General features: G+C 42.3%; 1 protein-coding gene across 1 annotated transcript; it reads right to left on the bottom strand.

The window, feature by feature from the left end:
* Positions 1-13,513: 13,513 nt before the first annotated feature.
* On the bottom strand, positions 13,514-22,755 carry fzd4 (frizzled class receptor 4). Its single transcript, XM_031861206.1, has 6 exons — positions 22,094-22,755; positions 18,958-19,095; positions 18,386-18,772; positions 18,033-18,178; positions 16,896-17,143; positions 13,514-16,736 (listed from the first exon to the last, which is right to left on the bottom strand). The coding sequence occupies exons 1-6, from the start codon at positions 22,355-22,357 to the stop codon at positions 16,318-16,320; spliced, it is 1,602 nt and encodes a 533-aa protein (XP_031717066.1). The 5' UTR covers positions 22,358-22,755; the 3' UTR covers positions 13,514-16,317.
* Between the last annotated feature and the right edge of the window lie 1,280 nt (positions 22,756-24,035).

Below are 24,035 nucleotides of genomic sequence, written 5' to 3'. Positions count from 1 at the left end.
ACGAAGCAGTCACTAATTATATTCAGAAATCTTATGAAAGCGAAACAATGTGCCTGTTTGTCTCACCTTTACCATTTCCCTGTGCCCCAGCCTTTGCTTTACTCTCTCACTCTGTCTCTCTCGCTCTCTCTCTCACTCACTCACACACAATATGGGATGTGATTTATAGCATGTGTTAGCAACAACCTCTATCCCTGGGAGAGGGAATAAGAGAAAAACAGGGCAAACACCTGAGACCACCTGAGACCTGACACCATAGAAATGAAGGAGAGAAAAGACAGATACAAAGAAGAGACAGAAGAGAAAAATGTGGAATTTGTGAAAAGAAATATGAGGTTGACTGTGATGTTGAACACGTTCTCCAAGACGATGAAAGAAAAGCAATGCTGCATCCTTATGATGTGACATCAGAAAGACCTGGGGATATCACATGCAGTTTGTATACTCTTTGCAGTATTGGGCTAGTAGGATTATTGGTGTAGCTGGTGCATGAAAACCTGCCAAAGAGACTGCTCAGAGTTTTTTCTTAAACCCTACTCAATATTTTCCGCATACTGCTGAGCAGCTCAATTAACTGTTGTTTATGACAAAATGGAATACTTCTGTTTCCAGTCTTTGTGTTGAGCTAAATTATGGCTCCATACTTGGTATGGTATTGCTCTTCTCTTCTAGCTCTTTGGTAAGTAACCAAATGAGCTCAATTCCCAAAATGTCCACCATCAAACCCAATAGAAGTCATTTGATTTGTGCTATTTTTCATATACAATCTTACACATTGTGGCTTACCTGGGAATATGATATTGTATTTTATCTGTTGTATTGAAATATTTGGTGCCTTAGGAAACTGAAAATCTCACATTAAACACTTCCTGATAAATTAACAATTCAATCAGGCACCATTGGATAATTAATTAAAAAGGCTCGCCCTGACGGAAACAAACAGGAACATACAGTAAAAAACACACTAAATGAACACGAAACTAAATGAGTAACTGCAATGAAAGCAGTGAAAAGAGGAGTCTGAGAGATGAGTGTGAGCAACTCTGGAGGAACCGTGAAAGCGAGGCGTGATGAAGAGATGAAGAGGGCATGAGAGAGTATCGTTAGAGAGGCTGGTTGAGCTTTGAGAGTCGCAGCATGCCAGTGCGGCCTCTCGACACATCTGTCTGTTCATCCCCTGAGGGGGGGGGGGGGGGGGGGTTGCAATAGCAGACGCAACAGGGTGAGTGTGCGCTCACCTCTCCCATCCACACAGAAACATCTGTCTCCTCACACAGGCCATATGCCTCGTAACACAAGCCCTCTCCCGTCTCCATCCCCCCCTGTCTCACTTTCATGTCTCTTTCTCTTTCTGTCCCCATCTTGCTGTCTTTGATGGACGGCCAGGGGCTGGCAGACGCTCCTGCTGCACAGCTTCATGGGCACACGGTCTGCTTCTGCTACTGTCCTTTACAAACCAACTCCCATTTACACACACACACACACAGATGCCCTCAGGGGAGATATACAGTAGATTTGCTGTCAAGAAATAGCAATGCTGAATATACCCACGTCTGGCATCACTAGGTTCAGGTTTGTATTAAAATATATTGATTTCACTGGATCTGCAATTGGCCTAAGGTGTGGGAATGGGCATGCATGACTGAATATCAACACACAGTACACTTATTATATATTATACTGTTGCATATTGTGGCATTGGTCAGTGTGCTGTAGGCCAGCATGTCTTTACCATTTCCAAAATGATCAATTACAGTCAGTTGTGAAAACAGTTTAATATGGATTACAGGGCCTACTGTACTTTTATTATTGGTTCTTGCTGTCATACCTGTGGTTAACTACCTAAATGAAGATGACATCAAATCCATTTTTCACAGCACAGTTAGAAAAAGAGCTCGACAACAGAGCCTTTTTTTAATCAATCTCAAACATCAACGTCATGTTTCACAGTCCCTTAGAATTACAGATCCAAGGCCTCTTTTAAGACTCAACATTTAAAACAACACAAGGAGAAAATAACACAATAGCTTGCAAATACTCTCTTTTTAACAGCATAAAGACATCTAACGTTCTAACTATAAACTAAATAGATATGATCTTAACACCAGTGAGTGAAGCACTTATATTTGACACAAATTAAGGTACGTTAATGTTTGTTGATATTCTGTCTTTACTCTGTATGTTGTAAGTTTATTCTGTGAGTTTTGAAAGACAATCTGTCGACCCAAAAGCTCCTCCACTATAAAGTTCCTAAATAGTGTCAGATGCGAGGGAAGACTTAAATTAATAGTTTGCAGTTTTGTTGGCAATTTCGAAACAGCGCAAATTGCATAGGGCATTGCTATATAGACACCGTCATGGGTTGTGGTTTAACAGTATTTGCTACACCCTGGCAAAGGTTAAAAAAGGTTGCATCTACCCTCACACTGATTTAATGCACCACCCGGCTGGCACGCTAAGTGACCCAAATCAAACACACCTAATGATGTGCAGTTAGTGTTGCCGAATTGGGCTGGTTTCCACTCAACTGGGTGGCCTCTGAGTAAGTTGGGCTGGGAAAAATAGGGTTGTGCTGGTAGGTCAAATGTGAGCTGCTTTTGTCAACATTTCGTGGGGTTTGGAAAATATTGTGAAAACAACATTAGCAAAAAGTCATTTTATGGTCAAAAACTCAGTAAACTTGTTTTATCCATTTACTCATATTGTTGACTCATTTAAAATATTTGATTGACGAGTTGTATTCAGTCGTGGTTTGAGATGATGGAGGACCTACTCAACTTGACTCAACGTCGACGCGACATGTGAATTTCTGTATTTGGTTGTCTGACTGCACTCTGCGTGGGTTGCGATATCATATGTATCTATTTTTATATCTTTGGTTATTTGATGCAGGTATGAAGCTTTGTATGCTTATTATGTGTTTTCTATTGCACATGTAATGGTTTTACTGTTTTACATGTTTTTTTTTGATTAGATTATGATTTTGGCTGTTTTTATGCAATTGGGTGGGATTTTCGCTGTGATTGGGATAGAAACTTTCAGTCTGATCCGGCACCGGTGTGCGCAAGCATGGGCGCAAACAAACGACCAGGTGCATGCTGGGTGTGGCTATGCTCATGGTTCCGCTTTCTAGCTACGGTCACTTACTCGCGCTCTTTCAGCTACTTCTCGGGTAGGCTACCCTGCTGCAGCTGTGACTGCTGAACGCTAATTAAATATGCTCGCAATTTGGAATTTGACTTAGGGGCACAACGGGACAAGAGGATTGGTAAAATGACCCAATACTTTGAGAGGCAGATTGTGTACTTCAAACAGTTGAGTACAAATGAACAAACTCTTCAAAAGAGAGCGTCAACAACCAAGCTTCATGTGTCTGTGCACCACAGGTGCTCCTGCAACTGTGCAGCCTCATTACTGTTTGTGGGCTGCAGCCGCTGTGACTTATATTGCTTTTACACCTGTGTTGCTCTGTTACACGGATGATTGTGTAGGAGGTAATTTGGTTTATGTTACACCTGCTGCGGTTCTAATAGTCTTTTTTTTTTAATTCGTTGTTGTGCAATTGGTTTGTCCTCTTTTCTGCTTAATCTTATTGAGGCTGTCCTGAGAAACAAATATTATTATAATTAATAGCTCTCTGCATATAGGCTGCAAAGCGGTTCTAGAAAATGAGTTAAACTTTCTGTCTGGAAATAAGGGCCTGATGCAGTCATACCATTTGAGTTTTAAAGTTTTAAATCAGTTTAAACTTTGGTGGTATAGAAGTTTGTTTGTTCTACTTTGATCTTCTTGGCCTTGCTGGACTTAAATGAGCACACACATCTCATACATCTCACATCTCAGGAAATCAATCTAAGCCACGTTCCTGTCTGAAAGGGGATTTAGACTGGGAGTCTACAACCAATGGGTCACACTGCACTGCCCAGCACACGCTTAACCTATCTGTGTTTTCCACATTCATGCATAATGCATGCAACTCCTGCATGGTTATTGGAGAGAGAGAGAGAGAGAGAGAGAGAGAGAGAGAGAGAGAGAGAGAGAGCCTGTCTGTTTGACAGAAACATGGAGCATAACAAGAAGAGAAAAGTTTGAATTAAATGAGGGCCAGAGATCTTTTCCTGTGTTCAGATGCTCTTCTAGCTCTTGTCATGCTCTCTCTCTCTCTCACTCACTCACTCACACACACACACAGACAAAATCTATTTCTCAGTCACAGCCCTGTCGCTCCACCTGTGTCTTTGGTGCCATTTCCCTGTGGACCCAATCAGTGGTGAGCACTGCAAGACTGATTATGGCCTTAAGCGGCACTCAATGGGAGTAGAGGGATGGAGAGGATGACCAGGAATGAGGCTGAGGTGAAAGGAGAGAAGATGAGTACATGTGGGGATTACAAATGCGAAACAAAATGGAAGGTGAAGGAGAGGAGAGTGGTCTGTTGAAAGAGATGGGGGGGAAGCTGCAGAGTTAAAGAGGAAACTGAAGCTGAGGAGGGAAGAGTATACGGAGAAGTGGAAGACAAGGAGACAAGGAAAGGGAAACCCCTTGGCTGCGTTACAACCAACAATACAAGACTTGTACTGTCGAACATCATGCTGCCAACAGGACATTTTTTAACCGTTGCCAGTATGTCTGGAAACATGAAGTTAGTCGTGAGGGTGACCTTTCTACCATTACAATTAAATGGCTTGGGAACCTGAATGCACTCAGCAAATTCCATTTCAATCTTAGATTCTAAATGATCATGTGTCCGAACTTAGCAATTGGACTTGACGTTGACACTAAAGCAAAGCCCATAGCGCAAGTGTGCTCATTCGATTGCACTAAAACCAAAAAACAAATACTCATCCTCTTATGAATAACATCAGCAAATGTAAAGAAAATGTGGCCAAACCTTTTTATTAACAGAACAGAACAATTTACAGATTAGTCAATGGACTGTAATAGTTACTTTTCAAGCAAACATGCCGAAGAATGTTTCAGCTTCTGAAATGTGAGGATTTGTTGCTTTTCTCTGTTTTATATCATCGTAATCTGAATATCTTTGTGTTTTGGAGTGTTCATCTTTCGAATTATGACGGCATTTTTTTCTATTTTCTACGGTTTACAGACAAAACGATACATTTAGAAAATAGTCATCAGAATAATTGATAATGAGAATAATTGTTAGCTGCTCTAATTGATGCATTTTGTCATGGACTGAAGGGACTACTGATTATCTGACATCGCCATCTTTTGTCCTCACTATGATGTAGGGGACAAGACAAATGTAAAAGACAGACGTGAAGTGAAAAGAAAGAGAAAAGTGGTCGTGTATGTCGTTGTGTTTGTGTCTCTGTGGACCGACCCGGGAAGCGAGAGTGAATGTGGATTTTCTTGACATTTCAGTTCTACGAACATTGAAGCATTGTTTGACATTTAAACAGACCATTGATTCCTGCAGACCGCTCCGCAGACATTGCTGTAAAATAAGACTGATCACCCACCTCAGTGTGTGAGAAGCATTATGTATGTATTCCTCGAGAGAAACACTTGCATTAGTGCTCGATGTGTGTGCTTTTACATTCAACTGCGTGTCGATGTACTTTAGCTTCTGTTCCAATAATTTCTCCCAGACTCTGCAATGTGCTTTCAATCATTGCAATACCCCGTGTGGAGAACATAGCAGTGATGAACTGATGTTCACACTACCTGCTTGCTTGGCAGAATACCGCAAAGACTCCCTAAATTCCCAAGTTTCGAGAAAAGATAATATTTGCTCAACGTTTGCGCGGTGAAGGATGATGACTAAGGGAACAGGGCAGAGCAGAATAGATGAAGCTTAACGTAATGTTGAACTTAACAACATGAACTGGCTCAGGGAATTTGGTGTATCATTTCGCTGGAAGCAAAAAAAGAGCCAGAGGTGAAGTGGGATATTAATTACCAGTATACAGCAGCCAGTCTCAATCTGCTACTCCTGGACTTTCAGGAACACATAGTTTATTAGTGCAATTAGTGCCAGAACTCCTTTGGCTGGTGATCAACTCTGTAGTTGTTAAACGAGACCTGAAGGCATGCGTTGTGGACATTAGCGTGGATCATTGGGAGAAAAACAAAAGTACAGCGCTGCGTACTGATCACCCTTTGGTGGTGAGTCAGTTCAGTTCAGACAGCAGGGAGGCTGCCCACCAGGACCAAGCCTCAATCTTAGATGTAATGAGCATTTTAATGTCTGAGAAGATTTAATCGTGCATTTCTGTAAGACACTGATTCTGTAGAGGTGAAGTAAACCTGGGTTATCAGATGTAGTGCAACTATAACAGATGTCCAACAATAATATATAAATAAAACATTTCCTTACAGTCACAGACTACGTTAAATCCGAGCCTGTAGACGGCACACAGCCAGTTAGGCCTCATTATCACACCTCATATTGTATAATTCAAAATTCATATAGTATGTTTAATGTAAATGTATGCTTTAACTAATTATTATGTACTTTCCCTTAAGCAATAAAAGTAACCACAGAAGTGTTAGTGTGAGGTTTTATTAGATACAGAACCAGAGCGCTGTTGGCTTCAAGGGCATTTTATTTAGGTGTTATCACCTCATCAGTGGGCCAGGGCCGCTCTACCTGACTGAGAGGAGAGCTGGGAGGCAGAGCAGACTAGCATACAGTACATGACTTCTGGCTTCACTGCGTTAGTTAGTTAGTGAGCATTTCTTCTCAGAAAAACCGAAGCCAAATGTTACAATTGCATCAATTGCCATTTTGTGTCTGTGAGGGTTTGTCAGTCATCCATTTCATGGGCTAGCTAGTCAAAGTGAGTGACTGGCAGGGTTTTAGAAATACAAGAGTCTGAAGTCCCCCAGTGCAACCTGACCCTCCCAAGGAAAGTTTTGATTCGCCAAAACAAAAACGGTATCTAAAAACTTTCTTTCTCCACATTTATGATATTATTGAAAGTGTTTATCTACTCTTCGTAACTGTCTAAATGCTGTTTCATAGCCCTCCCAACAATGCCATGATTATGATTCTGGTGGAAAAATGTGAAAATCCTTCAGGCCTATTTCAATGTGTTTTGGGCCTAGAGCAGCCAAATGTAAATGTAATAAAAGCTGAATTTAGGCCCAAAAACTCAACATGCATAATGTGCCATTAAAACATCCTGAAACAATATTGAGGACATGAACTTGGAAGTTACCACTCTGGTCAAAGGAAGTTGGACTTGGTCTTTATATATGATTTCATGGTGCTGATGTTATAGTGCACTATAATGTCTAGTTGGCTCAGCAGATGTGTGTTAGCTGAAAAATGTCATGGTCTAAAATCTTGGGTCCAGCACTGGACTCAGGTTCTCTCCTAGGTGGACTACAATAAGTGGTCACAGCAGGGATTTCTCTCTAGGACAGAGTATTCAATCATTTTTGAAAGTGCTATTGCATTGGAGCCTGAAACCCTCTCCTCCTCTGACAGCTCCATGGTGGCATCAGTGAAGGATGACAGCGCACTGAAGCTCTCACCTGTGTTGTGATATTCCTCTGCAGTCATCGGGGGATAGAGTTTGTTGTCAGACCAGGGCTAAGCCAGTGGCTTTCTTGGCTTGAACACATGCCACAGCGTGTGGAAGGAAACAAATTGTTCCAGCAGGTGTCCACCCCGTCCTGCACATCTAGCTGGTATAAGCTGCATTGGATAGGACAGGTCTCTGCAGTACACTATCTGCCTAACCAAATATAAATGATTGTATAATATATCTGAGATTCATATTTGCAGCAGCATCTGTCACTGTGCATGTGGCTTTTCCCCTGATGGCCCAGCGCTCCATGAGAGATGCTCATATTTGGCAGTATGGTTCTTTGGTCATTCTCCCAATCCCAAAACAAAACTGTTTAATTTATAGTCAACATGAAAACAGCAGGTATGCATCCATATTTACAGTGCTGTAGTATTTGATGCGCTTCATTAGAGCTTGAAAAGGAGGGAATGATTGATTTGCCAGTTAGCACATTGATTGTTTTCTCTACTTTATCCTACAGATACTGTGCACATGCCTTTAGGGGGTAACATAATTAGGGTCCAGTTTGTGCACAACCCCTCTGAACTCCTCATCTTCTACAGCTGTAGGTCTGCAACTAAATACAAACACGGTGGTCACCTTCCTTTGTGTTATGCTCAAAACAAATCCATTCTCCTTTCATTTCCTGCTGAGTTCCCACAGCATTATCGCCACTGACAGTAAAAGAAGAGATTAGCCACAGTGGCCCACCTGGTTTCTGGCTTAATGTAGCATATTTCTGGAATTTTGGCGGCTGTGATATTTGCAGAAAAGCTGTGCATGATAGTTGTAAACATAAACATGATTGTTTAGAAATAACCTGTGAGCAAACAATTTCTCATTATGTGTGATGTACTGTAACCACATTATAGTGTAACTGCTTTATGCTACCTCCGGGCCAAAGTGCATGAATACTTACAAAACAAAACGCATGTACACACACTCTCAAATGCCCGCAGTTATAATAATGTGCATGTGTGTGTGGTTGTATAGAAGTTGCTACGCTTTATTTATTTATTTAATCATTTTTTCTTCATTTAATCTAGTTTTGTAGCTGCCACAAATACTTTCTCTGCTTTTCCCGAGGCAGTTTTTGTGACATACTTATCCTCTTGGATATGTGCCACAGGTTAAAAATAAGTCCGTCAAATGTCCCCAATCCTAAACCTATCACTTGGTCGTCATGTGTTGAGGTTGACTATGTCACATGGGGTAAGTAATTATGGATGGGCATCGAGAGGATTTAGTTTTTCAATTCTTTATCAATCCCTTTACAAATCTGCTTGATAAATTGTTGGGTTTTAGAAAAAGTACACATAGTACTAATTGGATGTAAACCTTTCATCAATGCTTAGGCTGCAAATAGATGACGCTGCAGTAAAACCAATACCGGACCACCGCTGACGGTTTCATTACAATATATCACTGCAGAAAGTGTTTTGTATTGTCGCTATGTTCCTCATTCCACTGCTCATGTAGCTTATTGGTTGAATTGGGAATACAACAAATTAGATGAAGTTAGTTTTTTGCAAGTTGTGAATAACTTGTGATGACTCTAGTAATTCTGGTTATAGAGCACAAACTCTTGGAAACAGGTCATTTGTTTATTTGTCATGTGGCTGATAAAACATGAGAGAAAAAGAGATACTATCATTGACCCTCCAGCTCGGCCTCTCTTCCTCCCCTGCTCTCTGTCTCTTTCCTTTTATTTGCCCTACATTTCTCTTTCTTATCTGATGACTTTTGGTGTGTTACTGTGTGTATTTATATGTGTGTGTGTGTACAGTCAACATTATTATACTCAACATTATTTAGGCTAAATGGCAGCATGTTAGCAGCTACCTTTAGTGCTGCTATCTTAAGACTCAATATTGAAAACAGCCCAACATTTAAGAAAGGTATTAAAGCTGTCAAGTATCTATAGTAACAATGACAACACTTGACTTATAGGGTTAGGTTGATGGTGGGCAGATGGAAGCAGTGATAAGACCATCTGACTTGTTCAAACCACAAACCAGCAGAACATCAAGAAAACATGGCAGGTCTTTCTATTCATTCTATTTCTGCACCCTCTAAGCAGACGCAGAGGAAAAAACTAACAGGAAACAAATCCAGACGGGCTCTTGGAGATAGATTAGTGTTTGTATGAGTCATTTCCAGTCATTTGGCTCGTCAAACCGGCTTTCTGATTGAGGAAAACAATGGAATCATTCATGTTTCGCTTGTTAGACTCTTTCCTCCATCTTCTTCTCTCACTTTTCTCCATAACCACTTTCACTCCCCCCCCCCCCCCGCAACCTCCTCTCTCATTATCTCTGTATGTCTGTGAGAGTAAGGCAGGGATAGATGAAGCGGCTGTATTGACTGGTTGACATTTCTAAAGTTGACAAATGTCGTGCTGAAATAACATGGAATAACTCAGCCTTCCTCCCACATGGTACCACATTTATCCATTGTAACACGTTTGCTTCTCCTCCAACAGTACAGCCTGTAAATTGCACCCCTGAATGCACTTTATGTACCTTATGACATAGATGAATGTATATTATTTCTTATTAGTGATCATATATTTTGTATGTAAAAAGCGTAAAGGCCCTGCACACCCATCGTTCACCCCCACCATGTTACCTAATTAGACCTCTTTTTAGGACAATGTGGGTGTGTACAAACTGCATGATTGACATTTCCCTCACCTTTCTGCTGGTTCTGTTGCACCTATTTGGACAACTTGTATCATCTTACTAGTACCTATGTTATGGCGACGTTACTGTACATAATAACCAGCATGGCTCCCTCCATCTTACACCTGACTGGAGGTCTAATCAGCTACAGTAATTAAAAACACCTGTTTTTCAATTATAACATTTAATATGATCAGTAAGAAGCAGCGACAGGTGATAAGTACTACTTTTTAATGTTTTAATGTCATTTATCATCACGTTGCAGTGCGCGTTTGCTCTGCATTCTCTGTCGGGCTGAGCTCCTGCAACTACACACACACACACACGCACACACACACACACATGAGTCGCAAGCAGATATGCCGCTGTGGTGAAGTGAACCAGGTGAAGTGAAGGAGACACGAGTTGACGGAAACTACGCTTGTTCCTCCATGTGCAACAGAATATTTGCGAGTAAAAAGCCAATGTCGGATGTCATTCTTTATAAACTTCACTCAGGAATGTTATTTATTTTACTAATGACTTTATATCGTGACTTTGTTGTTGTAAACATAATTCTGTATACATGGTTTTCTGGTCATCTCAATTGTTGAGATTGTTGTTATCACAGATTCATTATGAAAAAAGCGGATTGATTTTCTCTTCTGTCCAACGAGTAGAGATCGCAGTACAATAGGCTTCCAAAAGAAGTGTTGGATATATGTGAGAGATGTCTGTGCTAAATTAGTATTTATCAGATTATATTATATTTGGGAATGTGACGGTGTGGTCTGAGTGACATCTAGTGGTGACAAAAGGACACTGTTGCATTGTGGTGTAACTGTGATAACAGTAGCACAGTTCACACATTAACATCAATTTGTCATGTGTTAAGTGCAGGTTTTACGAGGTTCAGTCCAATGTTGTTGGGATTGAAAGTTTATGAGATATGTTGACTTTGTGTGGAATATATATGGAGAATACTTACTTTGAAGCACCATGCACATTTTGTCACTTTCCCACAGTCCAACAAACCTTCAATACAGATAGACCCTTCTATGCAAAGCCAGAGAATACCTGACTGGCCTAAGTCATGTTCCAATATTGTTCCACCTTATCAAAACATAATACTAAATGTGCAGTAGAGGCAGTAAAGATCACATATTTTACATTACAATAATATGTACCTTGAATATGCAGTACATGTGCCTGCCATGAAATAAATCCAGTCCTTTACACCCCCTGCCATGTACAAAGAGCTCTCTGTTTCAGCTTCATGTGAGTAATCTCTCTCTTGGCTGGGATTTTGGCTTTCAGTCTCAACTCCTTAGCTTGTTTGGCCGAAGAACTGGGATTTACAAATCCTTCTTGGACCAAATTGGCTCTCGGGCCAAGAAGACTACGTCACCCAGAATCCCTAGTGGTGGCAGTAACTCAGAACTATTCATACAGAGTAGACGCTGAGCAGAATGGGAAAACGATTTCAGAATTGCTGAGAGGGAACAGCTGCAGCATTCTGCTGATGGAGTATGACAGCTTTCCCTTTCCCTCACACACAATCCTTCTCACTTTGTCGCTTTTCTCTATTTTTGTATCGATATTTTCTTTTTCTTTCACTTCTTTTCTTTGTCTGGGTTTTCTCTGTCTCGTTGTCCGTATTTCAGCAGGTCTCCCACTCTTTCTCTCTTAGTTTTGTATTCTGATCTCTTTCTCACACACACACACACACACACACACACACACACACACACACACACACACACACACACACACACACATACACACACACACACACACACTGAAATATACGCACAATCACACACAAGGGAACCCAACTCTGAAAATACATTCCCAGGAATATTAGTCCAAGGAATTTTAATAGGGTCCTTTCACATTTCAGATTCTTACAAAAAGAATACTAACGTGCTGTTCGTTACCAGAGTGGAACAAAGTGTGTATTACTGAGTGTGTGTGTGTGTGTGTGTGTGTGTGTGTGTGTACGTGCGTCTGAGTATGAACTGGTTGTGTGACTGCAAGAGTGGAAATCCAGAGGTTTTACTGTAAAATCTGATATTTGTGGGTAAGAATTAAAGTGAGAACTGTATTTCACTGGTATCTTTAATCAGCATTTAGGGGGAGCTGTTAGCTGTTAAAGACTTGTAAGTGTCACAAGTTACTGCATCCTGGAATAACCACAGAAACGTGCAAAACTGCTACCTAGAGTGAGAAGCCTGGAGATTACATGACCTGTGGCATTCAGTTACGTACTTTGACACACACGGCTACGCACACACACTCTGGTATGCAGAAACCACCATTTAGGGTATGAATTTCACTGCGCTGAATTCCTTTAGCTCCTCCTCTCTCTGTATTTGTGTGAATGTGTCAGTTTGTGAACATGCTGCACTGCATGTGTGCACGCTTGTTTGTGTGTGTGCTCGCGTGTTAGTAGAGCCACATCTGGAAACAATAGAGCAGTAGATGCTGTCACTTTCCCTTTACCTCATGCTTTTGAGTGTGTCTTTAAACAAACACTCAATTCACTCACAGTAAATTACAGGAAGGCAATCTGAGCTGCAGACTTAGATATTTGGACTCTCTCTCTCTCTCTTGCACACATGCATGCCCAGAATTCATTAGTGTCTCCAGATGCAATTTTACCCCATGCGCTGGTAAATTACAGTCTTGCATTCATTATGTGTAATTGTAAAAAAACAAATTACAAAAATTTTTGAAGTGAGAGGTGTGTGTGTGTTTCTGTGTGTACTGTAAGTGAGCGTGTGTGTGTGTGTGTGTGTGTGTTGCAGAGGTTGTAAGTTCATATCTGATGAGATGTGATTGATGGTACAGTGATGTTTACACAGTGTAATCACTGTGTTTCCACTGCAGATTCATTACAAATTTACCGATTATGGAGCATTTCTTATCCTAACCCAAAGTATCTGCTGAAAAGAAATACAAGAGAAATCAAAACATAGTTGCTGCCGTATAGACGTGTGGAGTTCAGTCACCTCCTGATGAAGCACCAACACTTCATTTATCTTATCAGACAAAAGGTGGCAGCATTGCTCAAAACATTAAGGGAACACAACTGAGAGGAAAGGAGTTTCAGATGCAACAGGACCCAAAATATAAGTTAATAATTTGTTCACACTTTTAGAAGGCATGGAGATGTCTATACAAGACACACTTTTCTTACTTTACTTCGTCAAATGTGACGTTAACAGAATATCTTTTGGTTTTGAATTGTTGGTCAAAGATATCACCCTGTCAGAAAAGCAGAACAGGCATTTTGACACAAATCTGCAGATTAATTACTAATAATAAAAACAATCATTGGTTATTTCTATTGTGCCTATTTGAAGCGCGCACTAAAAAAATTGCATTCCACGTATTGGAAACCAAAAAGTTTTTATTCATCATCTTCTGATACAAAAGCATTTTTTTAAATAACAAACAATTTTTACATTTTTTTGTCACTTTTTTTTTTTACAATGATAAATTAGCAAATTCTTTATAATACATTGATGACATCATCAAGACAATTGAGAGTTTTCTACACAGAGGAACAGTCTCGACCTTAAAGGCTACGATCAGGGCCGGTGAACTGACCCCGACATTGATGCATATCTGGGCAAAAAGCATTTACAATCCTGTGTTACCAGTGGTTCTCAATCTTCAGTAGGCCGTGCAGCACACGCTCTGTTGCAAGGCACAAATGTTCAGCGATTGCTTGGTAATGTCACCTGAAGCTCTGCGTGAGCATACCGGAGGAGACGGCCAAAACATTTAGACGCTTTCAGAGGGAAACTGCATTAGTTCGGAGGGGAGGTGGTCAGAGGTTAATTCAATGTAATGTTTGTTTGACTTTGGGAATTTAATAAGTGTGCCATGGATGCTTGTTTGAGAAACACTGGTTCTAGGTTTTCACCAAAACCACCAAAAGTATCTTTGAATGTAATAAGGGTGCTGTTACATTTAGTTTTTGGGAAAAAGGCAGCCCATACTTCAGTTATTTTCTGTCCCGTTCTAAACATTATGTTAAAAATACCTGTGACGGGCGCCGTGAGGCACGATCTGGTTTCAAATGACACGCGGGGGGGGGGGGGCAAAGCTCCAAGTCATTCAAGCCCTTATACATTTTAAACAGCCTACTTAAAGTAGAAGGTGTAACGTGACACACACACCCGCATAGTATACATTCAAAGACTCACTGAAACGCTAGAGCTTTGCTAGATAGATTGTCAGGCAAATATATACGGTGCACAGGAGCAGTTGCAGAATTTGGTAAGTGCAGCAGTAAGACCAGGAATAAGGTATTGTAATTAAAGCTTATAGTACAGTCTATAAGCAGTTACAGAGGGGGACTGCAGGATTTAAAATGTTGAGAGATGAAATTGTGAAATGTAATCTTTTGCCAAGACGACTTGATTGTCTGGGAAACGAGCCATGATGGAGTAGACGAGGTTAAAGAGAAACAGGCATGCAGCGGACCAATGAGAGCATCGAACAGACAGACACTAATTAATAGGGACAACTTCCTCGTGCTTCTGTGATTTCCTTATTGAACTGAAAGGATTTTAAAAAGAAACTGAGCGATGAGTGCAAACAGACGGCAAGGAGACACATTTTTGCAGATATGGGGTAGTTATTGGTGGTTATCAAAGTGATCATAACTGCCGGTGGATGAGATTCGTGGGAACTACCTGCTGTGCCTGTGAAAGGCTCTTTGTTATTTCATAATGTGTCTCTTGGCAAGTGATTGTCTCATAACCTCCTAATTCTTTAACGTGCCTCTGGTCCGATGTTTGGAAAGGAGGGCAGAGGGAATTCATTTAATTTCCTGGATTTCATGGTAACTCAAGAGCATGTGCAGTGCAGGGTTCCCACAAAGACTGCACACACCATTGGAAGTTAGCTGAGCTTTTCATAGACTGCTGAGGTAAAACACACAGGCCTACATTTCCCAGACGCCTTACCGCTTCTACATTTATGGGTCAATAAAAGGCACAGCTGGGGTTCTCCCAGGATTCATTGCGGTATGACTTTACAGCTACTTTACCTAAATGTACAACACACGCTAAAAGAAATAATCTCGCCTTATTTTCTTTGCCTGCGCTTGCCTTCGCAACGTTTGTTAGAAAAGATATTGTGAATTTAACCGCATTAGTTATTTTCCTGCAGCTCTTAAAGGCTCTCATCACTGCCCTCCTTGGTAATCCACTCGTGACAAGTACAGACACTTCACATATTGTATACAACCATAGTGCATTATTACAGCTTAGAGCTGGTTTCCCAAAAAATTCTGAGCAATAAAATCAGCTGCTCTTTTATATATTGTACAAAAAAGTAAAAACTTTCTAAAATGTATAATGTTGTTCAAATGTAAACACATGACAGATTTAAGGCCATATTTAATATGTTTTCATCCGATTTCAATGACTTTTGGTCTGGCATTTCATTTGAATTCTCCCATGTGGACGTGAAAACCCCACAGGACCTCAAGTTGTCAGATGCTTTTGGGAAACGGCAAACTACACTTGTATAATGTCTGCACCAGGACCCTCCAGTGTAAAATTCTAAATATCAAAAGACCCTAAAAAAGTCACAACGGCATGAGGGTTACTGTATCCAGCAGGTTCAGTCTCTTCTGCTGAGCGCTCTGGAGAAATGAGAGGCAGAGAGGTAGACATGGTGCTACACAGCTTATTGGTGTGTCTGGTCTGCATATATTGATGCTTCTGTTCTGCCCGTTCGATCTCTCTTTCTCCTCCATTATTCGCTTTCTCCATCTCTCTGGGCAAAGGAAGTCTAACAGAGGTAGAGAGGCTGCTGTTGCTACTCAAGTACGACCCAATCCTCCACTTCTCTCCTCCATAACCCCCCCCCCCCCTGTTGGAGGCAGTTGGAGGGGGGTGAGGCATGCTTGCAGACTCTCGGCGAGCTTTTATGATGCCGTTCCATCCAGTGGCTTCCTTGAGAGTCTCCTGCTACTCCCTCTCACCACGTGTCTGTCCTCTCCATCTTTAGTTTGGCAGAGTGAGTTTCTGTAAGTGACAGTGAAGCAGGTAGAAGTCCATTCCTGTCCGTTGTCTCACTCTCTCTCTCTCTCTCCTTCCTCACACTACCGTCTCGTTGCCTTTCCCCGGTTTGATCCAGCCCTCGCCCGGTGCCCTCTTGCCCCCCCGGCTCGCCCTGCTATCCCTGAGCAGGCGGGCAGAGCAGCGCTGCCAGGTGTGGAGGGTTTTTGCAGACCAGATCCACATACCTGATGTGATGCCTACGAGCAGTGACATGAAGATCCGAAGCATCTCTGATGCCACGTATGAGTCCCGGGTGCTGGCCCTGAACTCCCCCCAGTGAGAGAGCTGGTAGAGGTAACAGCCAATGACGGTGGACGCTGGGACAGTGTAGAGGACCGAAAACACTCCGATCTTCACCATTAAACGCTCCAGCTTGTCTGTTTTGGCACCGTCCTTCTGCAGATTGGAGCGGATCTTGAAGAGAGCCACTAGGCCAGCACAGATGAACAGAGTGCCTGAAGTTCAGAGAGGGAAACAACAGTCATATAAGGACCACCAGAAAGAGAAAGCACAATGCCAGTTGCATTACGCATTAAAAGAGGATTCAATCTTTTTTTTTTACTCGTAAAAGGTCAAATCCTGCACAAAAAACTGATTGATGACGTTGTAATTACCTATTAGAAGGTATGTGGCCAGTGGTGCCACCACAAAGCCTGTGAGTGCCTCCTGCTGCTGATTGCCAACATAGCAGAGTCCAGTTAGGTCGTCTGCGTCCACCAGTCGCATTATGAGGATGACGATGGTTTTAACGGCCGGGATGGCCCAGGCTGCTATGTGGAAGTAGGAGCTGTGCATTTCTATAGCCTCATGGCCCCACTTCAGTCCAGCAGCCAAGAACCAAGTGAGGGTCAGGATCACCCACCTGAAAGAGAGAGAGAGAAGGAAGAGTGACAGAAGAGCCAAAAACACTGCTCATATGTACAGTTATCAGCTTGTACAGGCTACTGTTTACTGAGTTGCTCAAACAATTAACCCACTTTATGACTTTTCCACAAAAATCCCTTGATTGCTACCTACTGGCCAATGCTGTTGTCATTTGATTTTTGGGCATATTGTGCTTGTATGAAGTGATGATTGTATATTTACTTTGTAGAGTGATGCAGGTGTGTCTACATACAGATGTACGGTGTGTGTGTGTGTGTGTTTATGTACATATATATATATAATGATGTCTCGCACGGCGAAATGAGGTGACCTTTTTATTTATTTACTTTTCTGTTCTTCTAGGTGGGTGTACCAGTGGGTGAGACAGGTTTGTTGTTTGTTTGTATACGTTAACAAAAAGCTGAAAAACAATGGAAATATTAATCAAAGTACATGTTTACTGTATTCTGTCTGCCAATATTTCCAAAAAAAATAAAAAAATCCCTTGATTGAATTAGATCATCATGACATAACAGAGGGTTGTGATCATGTTTTAGGAGACAGTGTAGTCTTTGGTTCTTGCAGTCTGCTGCTCTTCCAAAAGGAAAGAGTGAAGACAAACAGGAAAACCAGGACAAAGGGAAAAGGAAGACAAAGAGCTGTGACAGCAACTGTATTGCAGCACACACTCAGAAAGTGACTTTTATTTTACCAAGGCTGCCTCCAGGAATCCATCTAGTACAGAGGTTATGAGACAGGATAGTTGGCCTTTAAAGAAAACAGGATGCAAGTCTCGTGTTCAAATTATTCCACCAAAGTCCATTCACAACACACACTGTCCTATGACAATGGGACAGTGTGTGTGTGTGTGTGTGCGTTGTACTAACCAGAGGGAGGAAGCCATGCCAAAGAAGTAGAGCAGGAGGAAGACTATAGCACAGCCGGTGCTCTTTAACCCTTCTTGTACTAGGATTGGTACTGCGGTGGCATCCAGGTCACAGGAAACACGCTCCCTCCCCAAAGTCAATCGCACCTGCAGGATGGAAAGTGACAGCGGAAAGAAAAAAGACAAAGTCATTCTCCTTACATATTCACACAATAGTATATCCTATATTTAGTACTATACTCTAAATTACATTTGATGTATTGTTTTCATGTCACTGTTTTTTGACAGATTCTTTTTTCATTCCTTCTCACCAAACAAATGAACTCAATGGGGAAATATAATCCCTTCACTTACCAGGAAGGCCACGCTGTACAGATTACAGCACATAGATAGGAAGATGATGGGCCTTTCAGGATACGAGAAGCGCTGTGAATCCAACAGAAAGGTCAGAACCGTCAGAGTGGTCGACAGGAAGCACAGCACGGCCCACACCGCCATCCACGCGTCTGTGAAGACTTTGGCCCCCCGTCGGTAGAGCCCGCTGTCATAGCCACACTGTAGAGTACAGCTTTCAGTCTGTTTTAACCAGGTATACTGGTCAGGTGCAGATCCCAGTGCCTGACAGTCCTCCAGGTGGGGGGGATGGCGGACGGGCTGGTAGGGCGGGTCCTCGTCCCCCGGGCCTTCCATGCACATGTGGTTGTGGTCGTTTTGAGGTGGGAAGAGGCTGCAGTTGAGCACCTGGAGCACGATGGGAAATGGCATTTAGGTTACTTATTACGGCTGTGATATTTTTTGTGCTCATTTACATTAAAAAAAATTGTCCTTGAAGATAGCCTTTGGTTTTGTACATCCCATTTTCCATATCACTCAACCACATCCTGATATCTTTACATGCAGGGTGTTCTTGTGATGATGTGACTCACCTCAGGCCAAATGAAGCCAAACTCATGGAGCACCGGGAGGCATTTCCTCTTGACAGACAGACACATGCTACCACACGGACCAATGGGGATGGGAACCTTGTCGGTGCACATTGGCACATAGACTGAGCACAGGAAGAACTGGGGAAAAATAGAGATTAAAAAAAATCACAAGTTGAAATATTTTGCTCTTGTTTACATTTGTTACTAAAATCTGCCACATGTGTGTTCTTCAGTGACATTTCATAGCATACAGTAAATAGCGACTGCAGAAAAATGTCATTATGTTGTGTGCATATATTCAAATAAGAGCTTTTTTAGGAGCAAAAAAAGAGAAACAAACATATTGAGGAGTGAAAAACAACTGTATACCAAAACCAATTCTAAGTGGGTGCAACGTGTATCCAATATTATGTCATAATTCAGCGCATAGCTTTGTTCCAGTGACGTTAAAGCAAACTGTCATGCCGAAGGTAAATGATGTAAGTTGGGGAGTAATTGTTAAAGAAGTGGAAACAGTGCTGCCAGTACCCTGCGGGCCACTCTTTCTATATATTACAACAGGATTACAGCTGGTAGATGGCTACACCTTCTCCTCCCACATGTGGATCCTCCATCTACTTGCATATACCACTCACCACTGTTGCGTTCTCTCTGCCTCTGCTTTCAATCCATTGCATCATCTCTTCTCGTGGTGGGTCTCTATTTTTACTTCTAATAAGAAACTCCTCAACTTGAGTCAAGACACCACGGCCAACTCCAACCTGCTCCAAGGTGGAACACACAACTCTACATCTTTAAAAAACAATCTTCGGACTTGACAACACTAAGGGCATGTGCCATGTAATGCTCCATAATCCCCCTTAATCCAAGGCTCAGTTGTCTCTGTCCCATGGCAATGGTTTTGAAATAGATATCTAAGTCAGAGTTATAAAGATAGTGAGCAGTCTTAAGTCACATATGACTCCTTGAGGTGGTAGTGATGTGAAGGAGTAAGTAGTCTGGGGTTACAAGGGTTGCAATTTGAGGTGATTTCATGCCTTTACAGTAGATTTGATTTGAAGCCGGAGTGTAAAAATTGTGGCAGGCTCATGATATGAAAATACACCGAAGCAGAAAGCACATCTTACTCGGCTACCTCCAGGTAAAGGAAACACACATACGCTCCAGGATCTTGGACGGGCTGACTTAGATACTTGTTAGAGTGGGAGGGTTTGCTACCATTTCTCATTTCAGAAATACCAACATTTTTAACCGGCTATAATGGGAACAAAATGTTTCGGGCTCGTGGTCTCGATCCAGTGATGGAGAAATCGCAGCTTGAAATCAGCCCTTGAACAGAGCCCAACATGAAACATGAATCCAAGAATGGTGTCAAGGTTGGGAAATAAATACGCACAGAAACCTTATACAACTATTTATTTGCTAAGGAGATGTACTAATTAAAGATATTGAATCAGTGAGCTACCTTTCTGATACCTGCAGGCTAATAATTCTTACAAATTTGCAAAAACAAACAGACTTGCTTTTGATAAGACTAAGCCATGCTACATACCTCCTTGCTGTATAACTGACTGCGGGGGAAGTATGTGAGGTCAAAATCAGTTATATGAGGCAGCGGGAACTTCCTTCAAACTTGATTTGTTACACTGTTCTCTGATCAGTATCTGGGTTGCAGCAGCTTTATCTCTGCAAATAGAGCAGACGGGCCGATCTGAAAGCAGTATAAAGTTTCTCAACGCAAATAGAGATTCTTTCTTCCCAAACTGAACCCTGCATATTGGAGTTGTCCTGAGTAATTTGCTGTTCGAGTAAACAGATTAACAAAGTTGCCTGAGGTGTGAGAGGGAGCCGAGGTTTTGTCTGTGCGATTGTACGCGTTTCAAATTGACAAAGAGTTCATAAAAGCAGCAGATATTAATACCACAGCAGATATTTCTCACAGGGAATTACACCAGCGACAATAATGTAACACATTCTGGGTGTTTCCCCCCAACCGTTGGTAACCTGAGTGTTGTCACTTCACTGCTAAAAGCTGCTCCGGTTACTTGTCAGGAAGCCTTCCATTAGAGCAAATGTTAGGGGATACGGTTTCCCTTTCCCCCCTCTTCAGTGCGTGAGTGTGTGAGAGAGAGAGAGAGGGGGGGGGGGGCAGCTAATCTTATATTACAATTCTCAGCTGAAGGAGGGCAATTCAGTTTATGCTGCAGTTGCTCCTTGCTCTGTCTGGCTGTCTCTCACACACACACATGTCTCTTAGGCACTGTATCAATTTAGAATGTTAAAATATCCTTTTACGTCTATTCCCAAACACCTTTTAGGCATAAAAGATCACTGACAATTTAGGAAGTAATAGACAGGACTGTGGCCACATCCTTAAAATAATGACACAAAGGAGCATCAGGGGAAATGTTTGTTTATGTATTTCAGATGTCTGGGTACGATCACATGTGTCTGCACATGTGTGAAGCATCTCCAAATAAAGAGATGTAACACACGCAATTTCATAAGAAGTGGACTCCATTCATCGACAATTTGATCTCTGCTGTGTGTCTAGTCTTTCCAATAATAGTCTCAAATCTTAAAGATGAGGGTGACAGCCAATCTAATTTTTTTTCTTGCATGGTGCATCAGGCAAACAAGCAGCATTTGTCTTAGGACACTGAGGGCACCATTGTTAGCAAGACAGTACAGTATAGGCCTATAGCACTGAAGACTCAGCTGTTGCTGTGTGGGGCATGAACTCAGAATGTCAACAGACAGAGGGGGCATTTTCATTGAAATTAGCATGACAGCCTGGCACAACAGGAGGGAAGGAAGGAAGGAAGGAAGGAAGGGACCCCTCCACTTATTTTAACTCACTGGGATCCAACCTATATTATGCTCCTCATTATCACTGGCACCATCAGTCTGAACAGTTCACTATTGCTGGTAGCTCCCGGTCATGTGCTCTGGGACACTCTGGTCCTCTCCCCCCCCCCCCACACACACACAAATATAGCAGACTATGTCGACACAGCCATGCCTTCTTATTTTGTTTAAGTCCAGGATCAGTGTTCCTAAATGTGTGCACCAGCCTCAGTGTGCGCCGTCTATTCTAGTCTAACATCAGCATGCACGTTTCCCATCATCCCGGTACCTTGAGTTGACTGGAGCAGCCGTACTGTATGAGCGGAGTGAACGTGGTCAGCTGCAGCTCGGCGTCTGACTGCAGCACGTTGCCGACCAGATTGGGCATTTTGGTAACGTTGTAACCAAGACCTTGGCACATGCTGATCCTGATCGGGTCGCAGGTCATTTCCTCCACCTCGTCGCCGAAAGCCTCGACCACGCAGAGCGGACCGACCAGCCCGGACAGGACGAGCAGTGCTGCCCCGCTGAACGACAACATAATCCCGGGCATGGTCACCGCAACGCTGAGCGGCTGCCCCCTGTGAATGTTGGCACCGTTATTAATAACCTCCTCTGACCCAACGTTCAGTTAGGTCGCCCAGGAGACCGCAGCGCGTGTTTAGGCTATAGTCCAGCAGGACCTGGAGCGCGTGTAGTCCGTGCGTTTTTTGGAGGCTATCGTATCCAACTACAAGCCATTCAGTAGATCAAAATATCCCGAAAGCAGCAGTGAAACACTGCGAGATCTGTGCGTAATCAAAAGTGTTTTCAGTCAAACAAAACGTGCGCATCTGCAGTTTAAAAAAAAAATCCCAAATTTGGATAAATCCCGCAGTCCTTCTTGCGTTGTTTCCCGTTAATAGCTCCGTGTGGAGAAGCGCAGCGCAGCGACGAGATACAGCGGTCTGTTTTTGCGCCTACTGCCTGCAAGCGTCCAGCTCTAAACTTTATTGTGTCTGCGAGGGGAGACTGTTTTGCCCGTCCAGAGGAGAGCCGACCAATCCGTGCGCGGGAGTTGGGTTTCCCTGTCCAACCCCTGACCAGGAGGGCGGGATCCAGGAGAAAAATAGAAGAGCCAGCCTCGTGTCATCCCCTTCCCAGTCTCCCCTTATCTCCTCTCCTCTCCTTTCCTTCAGCCTTTTCTCTTCTTCTGTCTTCTTGGTCTTCTTTCATCCTATTCTGTCCTTTCCTCACTGTGCTCCCTCCTCTCCTCTCCTCTCCTCTCCTCTCCTCACTTCCTGCAAAGAAAATCAGCCAGCGTTCCCCAACTAATTCCGACAATATCCAGAACCTGTATTTACACTGGCAGATGTGGCTTACATTTGTATTTATTGGCTGTATTTTTAGAAAATAGTCATCTAAAAGGTTGATTTTTCAGTGTGAGTGTGTTTTCATTTTATATTTAAAGTCCCTAATGGTCTTTTAAGCCCATCTGGAACTTCACCACAGGTTCCACTCTCCCTCTCTAAAGGCCTGTCAGCTGTAAGTGCTCATGACATTGTAATTGAAAGTAGGGCCTTAAGTGATGCTGAAGCATTGGAAATCTGTTTTGCATTGCAATGAATGCACATACTGGACAGGTTTTGTTTGCTCGTAGCAGCCTGGTAGAAGACTTCTCTTTTACAGCATGAAACTTGCAGTGAAGAGTGTTGATTTGGCTTTTCTGTGTTTTGTAAAAGTGGACTTGGGTGATGAAGTGCTTGGATTTGTTGCAAAAATTTCAAGAGGAGGAAAGCTTAAGGAGTACTTGATTTGTTTTTTCGTCAAGTGATTTACAATTCTGAGGCTGCCACGTATAATCAAGCTCAACTTAAGAGCTCCGCAGACCTTTTCAAATACCACAAATACCATATTCTAATGTCATTTAGCCCAGAGTTTAAATGGAAGATTCAAATAAGATTCAAATTCTGTAAAACGGAGACTTTAAAGCAAGTTATGTTGTATATTATTTACGTTAATGTACTTAACTCAATTTACATGCATCCAGAAACAGAGTGTGTATTCTGAAATTAAACAATTTCTACATGTCTAGAGTCCAGCTGCACGTCAGCATTAGTTACAGAAGTTTCGAGTGTTGAGCCTTTGAAACAACTGAATTTGGGCAAGATCATTTGTAAATTACATTCCACATGTGATCCACAAACACACACACACACACACACACACACACACACACACACACACACACA

This window comes from Anarrhichthys ocellatus, unplaced genomic scaffold, assembly GCF_004355925.1.
Source record: "Anarrhichthys ocellatus isolate YVR2014 unplaced genomic scaffold, GSC_Weel_1.0 scaffold24, whole genome shotgun sequence".
Classification (NCBI taxonomy): domain Eukaryota; kingdom Metazoa; phylum Chordata; class Actinopteri; order Perciformes; family Anarhichadidae; genus Anarrhichthys; species Anarrhichthys ocellatus.
Note: the sequence above shows the minus strand (reverse complement) of the source record. Positions and strands in the feature narration are given on the sequence as shown.